Below are 12,859 nucleotides of genomic sequence, written 5' to 3'. Positions count from 1 at the left end.
TCTACTCTGGGTAAGAGGAGACTGTGAGCATAAAAACAATTTCTGCTGGGGCTTTCAAATGCACCGTAGTTTATTCATTTTTAAGAGTATTTGCAGTGATAAACTGGCCATCCATATTGTGTTTTGACAGTCCCAACATGAAGGAATGTGGATTTTTCTCAATATACTCAAATCCTGCGGTGGGAGGGGGTTGGTGGAAGTGAAATGTGGGAGGGGGCTGGGGACCCCAGAATCCAGCTTCTGTGGACAATCCCCACACAGACAGCACCCACAGGGACACGTAAGAGGGCAGCTCTGGAGAAGGACCAGGGAGGCCTCCAGAGTCAGCGCTGCCCTGTGAGGAGGCCCATGAGGCCAAGTTCAAAGGTAACGCAGGAGAGCTGATGGAGCTCAGCTAAGAACTGACTGTGCGGAGACCAAGCGTGTCAGACTACTTAAAAAAACCCTAAGCAGCAAGATGATGAAACTGCTGTTGGTTTTGGGGGTCTTGTTCTGTTTTCAACCTCTTTATGGAAAATCAGCATTTTAACTTTGATAACAAGGATGGACGTAGCTTCTCTGAGATTTTTAATAGCAATGATTAGTTAAATAAATGAAACTGCTGTTGCCACATCCTGACGCTGTTACTAAGCTGGCTTACCTCTCACCGACTACCTCCAACAGGGGTTCTCAACTGTGGCTTCACATTAGAATCACTTATGGATTAAAAACACGACCACGCTGCCATAGCTACAGCATCACTGACGCTGGAGGGGGGGTGGGGCAGCCATCTATTTGTTAATAGCCCAGGCAATACCAACGCACAGCTAAGACTGAGGCCCCGACCTGGGGAGACGGGAAGAGGGTGTTATTAGAAGACGGAGGGTCAAGAAAAGCCTGCGGGCTTCGTCCCCACAGCTCAGCCAGCTTGAGCAGTCCTGCCTCCCTGCAGCCCAGCGACCTGGGGAAAGGGGACCAGGAAGCTCTTGTTCTTTAGGACAGAGGTTCTCAGAGCCCTCTTATCTCAGAATCTCTTTGGATTCTGCGAAGTCATTTTCTTTAAGTAATTAATTAACTTGGCTGCACCCGGTCTCAGCCAAGGCATATGGGATCTTTTTCCCTGACTGGGCCCTCTGTATCAGGAGTGTGGAGTCTTAGCCTCTGGATCGCCAGGGAAGTCCCTCTGCAAAGTTACTGCAAGCCCTCTCAAGAGATCTTGTTTGCATGGGTTATATCCATTGATACTGAAATCAAAAATGAAATCAAAACTGAGAAATGCTTAAAATGTTTCATTAAAAAAAAATAAACCACTGCTCTAGGAAAACCCAACACATTCTCTGCTAAATTCTCAGACTCCTCGGCTACAAGGATTCGTGACTTTTAGACAAGGGGCTAATTTTGCTTTTCAGGTGATCTGTTTGATTCACAAACGAACTTCTCAGAAATAATGTCAAAGTTCCTTCTCTTCGTGATATCTATACACACTGGGGCTTCCCTGGTGGTTCAGGTGGTGAAGCGGCTGCCTGAATGACCCAGGTTTCATCCCTGGGTCAGGAAGAAGATCCCCTGGAGAAGGAAATGGCAACTCACTCCAGTATTCTTTCCTGGAGAATCCCATGGACGGAGGAGCCTGGCGGGCTACAGTCTTTGCTACAGTCACAAAGAGTCAGACACAACTGAGCGACTTCACTCACTCGCGTACACAACTAAATTCATTAATTCTTCACATACGAACGTTTCACTGTGAAGAAGGTCCAGCAAACGATCATGCCAGCAGTGGTGATTATCAGTTTCAGTGAACTAGTTTTGATTGTCATTTCTGATTATCAGTCTTAGAGGCCCGTTCCAGGCACTCTGGTGTGCAGTCTATGTATATTGCTTCATTTAATTTTTAAACAAATCTCTGAGGCAGGTAACACTGTTACCTACATTGTTTAGACGACAAAACTGAGATTTAGTGAGTAAGTTACCCAAATGCATATAGCCAGCAGGTGACTCAGACACTAGTCTAACTGCAAATCTAGGCTCTAAATCCAGCTCCGATACCACCTCCTCCAGGAAGGCTGCCATGAGCCTTTGGTTCCTCCTCCCTACCAGCCTCGGGCAAAACGTTAGACCTCGGGACCTCAGTGCCCCATATCCTCCTGTGGTCATGGTGATCCCTGTACAGACCACACTGTTTTACGTTAAAGTTAACGTAACTGCCTCTCTTATGAGACTGGGTGGTTCTGGAAGACAGGAGTCATGTCCTCCATTTAGGTATTGTGAAAGTGAAGTGAAAGTCACTCAGTTGTGTCCAACTCTTTGTGACCCCATGGACTCTTCAGTCCATGGGATTCTCCAGGCCAGAATACTGGAGTGGGTAGCTTTTCCCTTCTGCAGGGGATCTTCCCAACCCAGGGGTCGAACCCAGGTCTCCTGCATTGCAGGTGGATTCTTCACCAGCTGAGCCACCAGGGATGCCCGCTAGGTATTTTAGGGGCTAAGAATGCCAGGCCCCTGAAATGTGCTTGGTAAATGCTCGTGGAACGAATGAGTGATGAGTGAAGACTTGTCACAGTATGAAACCTGGAAGAGAGTGGCCCCCTTCGAGGGAACCACGTCTGGGTGCCCTACCCTCCTTCCCTGATGGCCCAGGGGCCAGAACCTTCCCCGTCTCAAAGGGCTCCTCCCAACCACTGGCAGTAAGACTGACCGTGGTGCACTCCCGAATTAACCCTGCTCTTACCCAGGGGCTTCCCAGCTCCAGGGTAACTCACCCCTCTACAAAGGGAGGGTGACTGAGGTTCATCAGAAACAACTGTTTCCTTCCTAGACGATCCCTTTTCACACACGTCTCACGGGGCAGACACCCTTCAGGTTCTGAAGGAGGGGTGGGTATTTGAGCATTCAATATTTATTAACAACAGCAGGTGATTTACAATAATGATAAAAATACTTAATAGCTAATGTCTACAGGGCTTCCCTTGTGGCTCAGCTGGTAAAGAATCCACCTGCAATGCAGGAGACCTGGATTCAGTCCCTGGGTTGGGAAGATCCCCTGGAGAAGGGAATGGCGACCCACTCCAGTATTCTGGCCTGGAGACTTCCATGGACTCTATAGTCCATGGGGTCGCGAAGAGTTGGACACGACTGAGCAACTTGAACTTCACTTTCACTCCTCCTAGCAATAGTGCGAATATGTCAAACGCTTTCACTGGGTTAGAATTTGGAGGAGGAAAGGGCTAAGCGTCACTATGAATTAGAATGCACAAATCTGATTACAAAAAATAATCAGAACAACCTGCATCTTACTGTTGCATAGGACTGAAATGGTAAGTGTCAAGATAGACTTTGATTTATGTAGCTAAACTAGAAACGCTAGTCCTGACCAACCTATTTTTAAAGCAACCCTTTTCTTTCTCATGAAAGCAAATGTATTCTTACAGCGTGCGTGGGGGTTAAGAGGATTATCCCTCCAAGGGAAATGGACAAACCGAGGCTTGAGAAAGGAATCGGAGGGGGAACAGAAGGCATATTTCTAATTTGAAATCCAAGACTCTGGAGGAATAAGCTTCCAGATAATCAGGTTTGACAGGTGAGTCAGGGGACGTGTCTGGCCGCTGAGCATCTCCTATTTATCACATTAATTCGAGAAGTGCTTATCCCTGTCGGAACCCTCAGGGCCGAGCAGCCACCAAGTCCCTCAGTCACAGGGTGCAGGGGCTCTGAAAAGCCACCGTGAAACCAACTGAACCGACAGCTGACGTGGGCAGGTGAGAGCGGGCCCTGAAACCTGGCCTAGGTTCTGTGTCCATGGGGAACATGATGTCCTGGAGCTGAATTTCCTCCCACCTAGATGCCCAAGAGAAAATGCTGCTTTGGACCTCTGATACGTCTGCAAAGTGCCGCTTGAAGAACTGTTCTGATCCCCACCTCCAGGGTCTTTATCCGAGTCCCCGCTTAGGACCACCATCTGGGTGGGGTGTGGAAGGGGGCTGCTGATAGAGAGCCCAGGCCGGGGGACCAGGAGCCAGGGCCCCTGACCTCAGGAAGCAGAATGCAAGCTCCGCACCCCCAGAGGATTCCTACCCCCATACCTATCATTTCCTGAAGCCCACAGAGAAATTCTGCCAGAAGCAGGACAGCGGGTCCAGCCAGCTCACACTGCCTGCAGCTGATGTCTTTCCAAATCCTCTCCTCAGCTCACTACACCTGTGGTCAGCTTCACACAGACCTCCGACAGGGACCTAGTTCAACACTTGAAGTTCATCAGGCAAAGGAATCTCAGAGCCCGTAGCACTGTTAAGCAAAAGGCAGTGAACTCCGGCCGGGTTGTGTTCGGTCACCTGTATTTGCACAAGCAGGGTCACTGACTGCCTGGCGTGTTTTTACACTCCAGCGGCCCTCTCGACTCTTCTGGTGGCGGAACCTAAGCCGCTGTGGTGTGAACGGTGCCCACCTTCCCTCTCCCCTCCCATCCTCACAGCTCGAGGACGGGGAACAGGTCTCAGATGCAACCCTGCTGACTTGGTGCATCACAGCCCACGAACAACTGTGCTACTGACGTGCAAAAAAGAACAAAAACCCCTCTCCCAAAGAGCCACGAGCAGGCCCAGGTCCAAAAGTCCGCGCGGGTCCAGGCTGCCCTCCGCCTCCAGCCCTGGCGCGCTCGGGGCCCCATCCCGTCTGCCCCGGGCAGCCTTGCAGGCACCCGCCGGGCACTGCTCTGGGAAGAGCCCGAGTGCGCAGGAATTACCCACTGCCCGGAGCTCTCTGTCTTCCCTCGGTCCTGAATTGACTCAGGGCTACCTGTTGGCAGAGTTCACTCAGCTTCCGGTGCTTCGAAGCTGTGCCCCTTCCCCAACAATGAAATTAAAAAGAGAAACAACGCAGCTTCACTTCTCAAAGGCCCCCCGCGCGCTGAACGGTGATCTGAACGACTAAACATTCCGCCAGACAGCTGGGCTTGAAACCTCGCATCCCTAACAGGAGAAGGGTGCCTGTTTCTCAAGACGAGGCTTGAGCGCTGGTGAGGGGTGGTCGGCGACCTCCTGCACCTGCCCCTGCGCTCTGAGAGCCTGGGGGCGCGGGCCTGAGCAGCCGGTGAGGAAGGGGAGGAGGGGCAGGGCCCCGCATGTTCTCGGAATCCTTAAAACACACGGGCCATTTTCCCTCCACGCCCGGGTAGGGACAATCCCCATCTCCGCTGGAGACGGTCCTGCCTCTGATTTGGGGGGTGGGCTCCTCACACGGGGCTGTGAAGGGTCTCCCTCCCGCATTCTGGCGCCTGGAGGGCTGTCCCCTCCCCTCGAGTTGGCGGCCTCAGGGGCCACTGCGGTGTCATCCGCCTCCCGCCCGCGAGGCCTGCTGCCTGTGGGCTCTGCGGATCAGTAACTTTGGGGGCTGTTCTCTAGCTACTTTCCTTGCCCCCTGTGTGAAAAGGAGACTAAGACAGCCAAGTACATCCGGACAAGCCAACCCCGAGTCCCAAGACGAGCCACGACTCCCAGTGACTTTCACAGAGTACCAAGCACAGCTCAGCCCTGATGGGACGTGCTTTCCTCCTGCAAGGCGGGGTCCTCTCCACGGAGAGCGTCGGGAAGGACCCCGGGGGCAGGCTGCATGCGCGGCGGCCAGCGTGCGCCGGGGGTGTCGGCGGGGCGCTCAGCAGGCATGCGGGGGGCCGGCTGCGGCGGGAGGCAGTGCCTTCGGGAGGACTACACGGGGAGGCTCCCCACCTGCCCCAACCCCGCCGCTGCACAGTCCTGAGCCCCCGACTCTGCACCGAAGCGCCCGGCCCTGGGGAAAGCGGCTCGCGGACGCGGCCAGGGAGAAGGCTCCCGGCTGGGGCTGCGGTCTCGCTCCCGGACGCACACGCCCGGCGTCAGCCCGAGGGCCGCATTACTGACGCGTCCACCTCCTGAACTGCCGCCATCCAGCCTCGTCTAGAGAAAGACACCCTAGAACTAAGTGAACTTCGGCAGCGCCCAGTGTTTGTCGCTCAGTCGTGTCCGACCCTTTGTGACCCCGTGGACTGTAGCCTCTGTCGTGGGATTCCCCAAACAGGAACCCTGGGGCGAGTGGACGTGCCCTCCTCCAGGTGATCTTTCTAACCCAGGGAGGGAACCTGAGACCCCCACATTGCGCGTAGATTCTTTACCATCTGAGCCCCCAGGGAAGCCCAAACTATTTTTTAAAGAGAATTAACTTTAATTAAAAAAGCAATAACGTTGACACTTCAACTGCCACCCCTCAAAGGCAGTGGGGCCATCATTAGAGGGACCTCTCCATATACAGATTAAGAAGGGACTTTTTCTGTTAGGCAGAGGCAGAAGGCGCAGTCAGCCACCACCTCACTGACTGGTCACTTCCTGATCCTGACGGACGTTTTTAAATGTCAGAAAACGCAGCGTCAATCATAAGATGCTCACCAGCTCGGCCTTGCCCCTCACTTTGCTTCACCTGAGCAGTGTGTGATTTACTTAGAATCATTCTCTTCTCTGGGCTCCTAAAGAGAGCAGCACTTTCCCCAGAATCGGTGAAATGAAATGAAGCTGGGGACACGAGCCGGCACATTCTCGGAGAGAACGCCCACCCAGCTCTCCCTCCAGAATGATGACCGCTGGGGTGGGTGCACGCGGCGCCCGGGCGCCTCAGCTCAGGAGGGCGGGCACCGTGGGGGCGGCCTGGCGGCTACCTTCCAGGCCAGCTCTCCCCACCTGGCCGGTCACTGCCCTCTGGGAGCCACAGGGGCTGGTAGAGGCTTAAAGTCAGGACCAGCTCCTGGTAAGCCACAAAGGCGTCTGTGAACAGCGTGCTCAAGTCGCTTCAGCCGTGTCCGACTCTGCGACCCCACGGACTGTAGCCCGCCAGGCTCCTCTCTCCAGGCAGGAATACTGGAGTGGTCCGCCATTTCCTCTCCAGGGCATCTTCCTGACCCAGAGATCAAATCGGCGTCTCTCGGGTCTCCTGCATTACAACTAGTGGCACCTGGGGAGCCCGGGTGTGTGAGCAGAATAGCAAGTAAATTTAGCTCCTCACAGGTGAGGAGTCCAAGGCCAGGAAGGTTAAATGGGTTGCATGGGCCCCTCTGCAGAAGTGCCTGCTGAACCCAGGTTCCACTGGCCTTCCGGAGACTGCGGGCTGTTTTTATCAAAAGGGTTAAGACCTCTGTATGAATACGTCAAGCCTCATTTTACCGTATGGAAAGGGAATCGCTTTTTCTATGTAGCAAAAAGAGTTGAGCCAGAAAGGAATTTTGAGATTCAACTAGTTCCCTCTACCCCAAATCTACAGATGACCCTCGCTGGGAAGCCTAGATGTCTCACACTTTGGATCAGTCGCCGCGGGGCTGCTGACACCCCCACCGCACGCCTTCCCCTGGGCATTTTCCCTGCAGTGCCTCCGCCTGTAGTCCTTCCCAGACAAGCGCTGCCTCCTCCGTATTTAAACCCAAGCTGCAGGCGGGAGCGTTAGAATCTCGCGCGAGCTGGGCCCCGCGAGGAGTGAGCAAGCGGGTGGCAGCTTAGGGTGCAGGCCATCCGAACACTCCCAGGAATCAACAGCCACACACACAGTGCGCAGTGCAGGGTAGCGTGACTCTGGAGGCCCTGGGAGAGTTAGTAGATCGGTGAACTACTTACTAACTGAAAAAAGGGAGGGAAAACCATGAAAGTATACTTCTGGAGAGTTGCCTTGGAACAACAAATCAAACCAAAAATTAAAACCAGGAAACAAACATTTGAAAACTCAAAATTAAGGCTAAGAAAGCAAATGGAATTCTCATAACCTTCCAACTGTAAGTCTGGTTGTCTGGGATCAGATTTCAAGAGTGACATATGTGTTTCCACTAACAATGATTTTTAAGCAAAGGAAGGCCAACTGGGCATTCCCCTCCATGCTTAAATGTTCCCTCAGCACGTGAAAGCTGACCAATGCATGGACTGGTTTGCTTCCAGGGCAGGAAACTCCAAAGGGAAGGGAAAAATAATCAAACAAGCAATTTTCAGATCTTTCCACACATTAAGCCTCTTCAGGATTCCAACAGTTGTAGGGTTGGGCTAGTGATCAACCCTGTGAAGCCAAAGGATTGGGGGTGGGGTGGGATTCATGAAGCTTTAGGTCTAGGCTATCTGTTCTAGGGGAAAGAGCTGGCATTCAAACTTACTATAATTTTAATCAAGAAATTCTGCCTTTTCTAGGCACGTGCACGTGTGGCATGTTTCCCTTCTCTAGCTGAATGCTGTGTTTGTGGCTGGGAGGCAACACCTGGTGACCGGCGAGGGGCTCCCTGAGGACGGAAGGTGACTCAGAGCTTTGTGAAGAATAAACAACTGAGCGCTGCCTGGTGCGTAATATGTTCAGCAGAAAGCCCAGGGGGTGCGCGCTGCCCTGCCCATTTGCTAATTAATCTGATATCAGGTGTCCCACCAGAAAGGTGGACCTCAGTCCTCAGAGGTCTAAAGGGACACAGGGCTTCTTGGGATGCAAGGAGGTAAATACCGGTGGGTGTGGAGGTAGGTGGCTTTGTTATGCAAACGAGAAGGGGAGGGGTGGTGGGAATATCTAACCTCGTTCTGGAACAGTTTTTCTTGTTATTGTTCAGCTGCTCAGTCTGCCTGACTCTGCGACCGTGTGGGCTGCAGCCTGCCAGGCTTGTCGGTCCATGGGCTTTTCCTGCTGACAATACTGGAGGGGGCTGCCATTTCCTCCTCCAGGGGATCGTCGCCACCCAGGGATCAAACCCACATCTCTTGCACTGGCAGGTGAATGCTCTACAGCTGAGCCACCTGGCTCAGTAAGATTCCGTTTTAAGAACCCCAGCCTCAAGCTGGGCAAAAAATGTAAAAAACAACTTTTCTGGAAAAACCAAAACAGAAAAAAAAACAAAGTTGGCAACTGCTCCTAGTCATTGTATTAAGGGAAAATGTCTATTTTAAGAAGTAGATTAAAAACAGCGTAAGCAGTTTAAAAACATTATCTTCATCTTCCATTTTGTAAAAGTGGGATTGTCATCGAGGCTGAGTTCAGAACAGCTAAGTAACAGCTAAGTAACAGATAAGTAAGGTCAGAGTGTTTCTTGGTTTAAATGATTTATTTTAGACGATAGTCTCCTTTCTGTGTGTGTGTGTGTGCACGCGTGAGTCTAACACAGCAGGTCGCCATCAGAAATATGAGCACATTAGGGAGAGTACTTTATATGCTGAGCTTTTGTTCAGCATATAACTGAGCGTTCGGACCAAAGATGAGCCCTTATAAATCAGGGATATAGAGATTAAATTTTCTGGCTGTGTTGCAGGTAAAGTGAGCATTAAATAAATGAGTGGAAGAACAAGGGTGGATCTCCTGGTGAGACCCACATTTAGGGGCCATTTAAGGACTTTATCAACCAGTGTCTCATTTTAATACAGGGATCTTTTTTTTTTTAATTGACAGGACCCAAAACAGACTTTCAAATGTTCCTATTATTTAAAAGCAAGATTATATTAAAACACTGTTCAATTTCCCTGCCTAGATTCATGCCACAAGCCCTACGTTTTCTTTCCCTGCAAATGGAAAGCAATTTATAGTCTTATAACCACTGGCACTGGAGCCGTGAGGAGGTATTTCACACACGTGCACACTCCTGAGCCCCAGCTCAGGCCTCCTGAATCGTAAACTCTGGGGGTCGGACCCAGGGAACCTGCAGTCTTCAAAGCTCTCTGTGTGACTGTAACACAGCATAAGCTCTGAGAATCACGTATTTAAAAGGCAGATGACCGATATCTTTACAATACGACCTTGATTATGACTTACTTGTTGAATTCATTTCTAAATCGAAAACTGGAAATAATTAGGAATGTTCTAATTTGTCGTTTTTAAGAAAATAGGATCTTTATGCATTGATATCAACTCCAGGAAATCATAGGAGTGCTCAAGAGCCAGAGGCAGTGTTCTAGAAAAGCTTCTATTGATTCTGCTCAAGACAGGTTTCCTCTGCTTTTCGGAGGGGAGGGCGGAGCTCAGCCACACTGTCTCCTGCCCCAGGCAGCATCTGGGTTTTCAGACTAGCAAGATTTCCTGTCAGTTGGATTTGATGGAGTTTGCTACCCAGCTTATCAGTTAGGAAGATTATCAGAAAATAAAACATCAGGCAAATGAAGCAGGTCTAAGAAAGGAAAAAACCAAACATAAACCATGTTTCCACAGAGAGGGTTCCTGGCGGGGCCCCGGGTCACTGACTGAGCGTGCAGCCGGGGGCCACACGAAGGTTTCGGTTTTGGGGTGAGAAGGAAGATGAGGAGACAGAAACAGGTGGAGAGGAGACTCGGTTCTTGGAAGAGAAGAAGAGGAGGAGGAGTCTGACACTAAGAGTGAAAGAGAAAAAAAAGGAAAAAGGCAAAAAAACTTTAGAAACACAAAGAAAAAATAAACTAGCTTTTAATATACTCACATAAGCTGCAAAGAAAATGAGGTCATGTAATACACAATCATTCCTCTACTTGACAACAGAATACAAGTGCTTTTCGAAGAAAACAAATTTGCTGTTTTTCCACTGGTTATTATCTGTTCTGCAACAACACCATGGAATAAAAATAACTCAGATTTACCTGGGCACAGATTCAGCAGTATGGTCCATTGAAAATAATACGTCTTTAACCTACAGTATCCGCAACATTCTAGAGGGAAAGAAACTCTTTGCTTTTCAATTGGAAAGGATTAGAACTTGACTTTTCCTTGATTTGTTTTTTCATGAGAAGCACTTATATAAAATTTACTTGAAAACTAAGGTTTTCCTAGGTGCAGCTATTGAGGGGCAACCACGGGCCGGGTCCCAGCATGGCAGCAATGGAGTGTCAGTGCGGGGGCTGGGCCACAGTTGGGTGTGGGGGCTGGGCTGGCTGTCACCTCCTGTCTTCAGCTGGAGAGACACACCACAGGAGGCAGGACCACCACGCGACAGCTGAAAACTTTCCTGGACAAAGTGGGGCAAACTTTCCAGGTGGAAGAATCATTTTACTTCGGATAGGTGTCTGGCAATATCCACCAATGACTAAAGATAAATCCCCTTACTCCACATCCTGTTTTGAAGGCAAAAGGAAGAAAAAAAAATTTTTTTTCATCCTCTATTTAAGGAACTAACTTATTCCAAAGAAAAAACAATGACTCATAGTTCCAGAGTTGAAAGACTGTCCTTGCATTGGAGCCTCTTTTGACGGCTAGGGCCTACTGGACGGTAGAGGTGGGGGTGGGGAGAGAAGGGGACCGAGAGGCGGTATTAGGAGGGAAAGCGGATTCTTCACGGGCTGTTCTCACTCTGCCACACCCGCCTAATGAAACCTGGCTGCAGTGGGCGTGGCCAGCCCGAGGCTTCTAGACTCGGGCTCCCCTCCTGCGCATCTGGGCAATTGCAGGGGTGGAGACAGGCGTCCGGGCGAGTTACCCACCTTTCAAAACGAACACCGCCGAGCCTGTACTTCACCATGCCCCAGATGTGTGAAGAGGGTACCTTGGCTAGACTTTTAAAGAACTCTTATCTGTTTGACACATACATTGAAATTTTAACAGGCCAAATATGATATCTGAGATCTGCCTCAGAATACCTTACAGAAACTAAGTGCTGGACAGCAGAGATAAGGGGGAAAAAAAAATAGGGACTGTTGGGGGCTAGTGGCAGGTACACGGGGACTCGTGGCATTAGTGTCTCTATTTTGGTGTATTTGAAGCTTTTCCACAATAGAAAATTTAAAAATAAATAAATACAAGGGAAATAAAATTTTAGCTCTAGAAAACAAAAAGGACAATCCAAGGGGGGCTGTGGCTTCGAGAAGGGGTCTCCTGCACCGTGGTGACGGGGTGGGTGGCGTTGTGACCGCGGAGGTCGCCTCCGGGCCGGGCATGCGTCTTCACCCACTGTGCTCCTGGCAGAGGCTTGGGTCCTTCAGGGCATTTAGAAAATCCACTGATTGTGGAGCTGAAATAAAGCCCCAGGACACTCTCCGCTGACGAAGGCAGTGGGGCTGGGGGACGCGTGAAGGGGCCCCACGGGGGCCGAGCAGCCCAGACACAGTCGGCTGTTTTCAAGTCAAGGGATGTGGGAAATAAGATCTAAGCTTATTTGCATGGAAGGGAAAACCAAAAGCTAATAAAACCGGTTATCTTCAGGAAAAGGCGAGGGAGAAGGGCAGGGAGGAAGCAGGGCATCCCCACAGAACCTTCGGAATCAGAGCTTAAGCTAAATCCGTGGGCCGTTCGGGAGACAGGGGTCCACACAGATGCGCCAATAGGCACTGCTGCCCTCCTGGAACTGCCCACGGGCTCAGCTGAACAAAACCGCCCTTTATTCATCAAGACGGAGGCACCTTTTCCATTCACAGGAGAGTCTGTTGGGTTTTTTTAAGTCTCTTGGATTTAAAGGATCGTCTCAGAATGTTCTGCCATCATTTACGACCAGTCTGGCGCTGATAAGGTCTGCTAACATGGCCTTCCATTCTTCCGGCTCCCTAGCCTCCTGGTAAGTACTGGTGGTGGTAAAACCGACGACTTGGGGCTCCTGGGCAGAGTGGGTGAGAAGCGCCTTGGAGGGGCTCGTGTGGCAAGTGCAACCACAACGCCACAGTAGCACGGCCACTGGCCGGCACCTGGGAGCCTGCGCCCCAGCAGTGTGGACCCCAGCCCGGCTCAGGATTCAGGGACAGCGGTGCCCGCTGCGGACAAGGGCGGCCACCCCCGCTGGGCACGAGACGCACCTCACCGGGACGCTGTGGCACCTGAGGCTTCCTCTGCGGAGGGAGCCTCCTGAGGGCTCGGGGCAGGGGGACGCTCCTGGGGCAACGGGGAGAACGGACCCCAAGGCCTCGCTCATTCTCTCCTACCCATTTGCACTGTGGTGTGGACCGAAGTTTGGGGGCCTCGGGGC

General features: G+C 51.3%; 1 protein-coding gene across 7 annotated transcripts in view; it reads right to left on the bottom strand.

The window, feature by feature from the left end:
* The window catches only part of TTC7B (tetratricopeptide repeat domain 7B), a 272,717-nt gene that overhangs the window by 36,641 nt on the left and 223,217 nt on the right, over positions 1-12,859 (bottom strand). For 3 of the 7 annotated variants that reach the window (XM_018053837.1, XM_018053840.1, XM_018053843.1), the window contains 2 exons: positions 10,137-10,307; positions 7,605-7,655 (listed from right to left, as the gene is read on the bottom strand). The exons of 1 other annotated variant lie outside the window; for it this stretch is intronic. In XM_018053837.1, the coding sequence (XP_017909326.1) occupies positions 7,605-7,655; positions 10,137-10,307 (222 nt within the window). Of the gene's footprint in view, positions 1-7,604; positions 7,656-10,136; positions 10,308-11,079; positions 11,083-12,859 lie in introns of all 7 variants that reach the window. 3 more of the 7 variants (XM_018053841.1, XM_018053838.1, XM_018053839.1) reach the window with 3 other exon arrangements.

Source organism: Capra hircus, chromosome 10 (genome assembly GCF_001704415.2).
Source record: "Capra hircus breed San Clemente chromosome 10, ASM170441v1, whole genome shotgun sequence".
In the NCBI taxonomy this organism is placed as follows: domain Eukaryota; kingdom Metazoa; phylum Chordata; class Mammalia; order Artiodactyla; family Bovidae; genus Capra; species Capra hircus.
The sequence above is the reverse complement of the archived record's forward strand: the minus strand, read 5'-3'. Positions and strand labels throughout refer to the sequence as shown.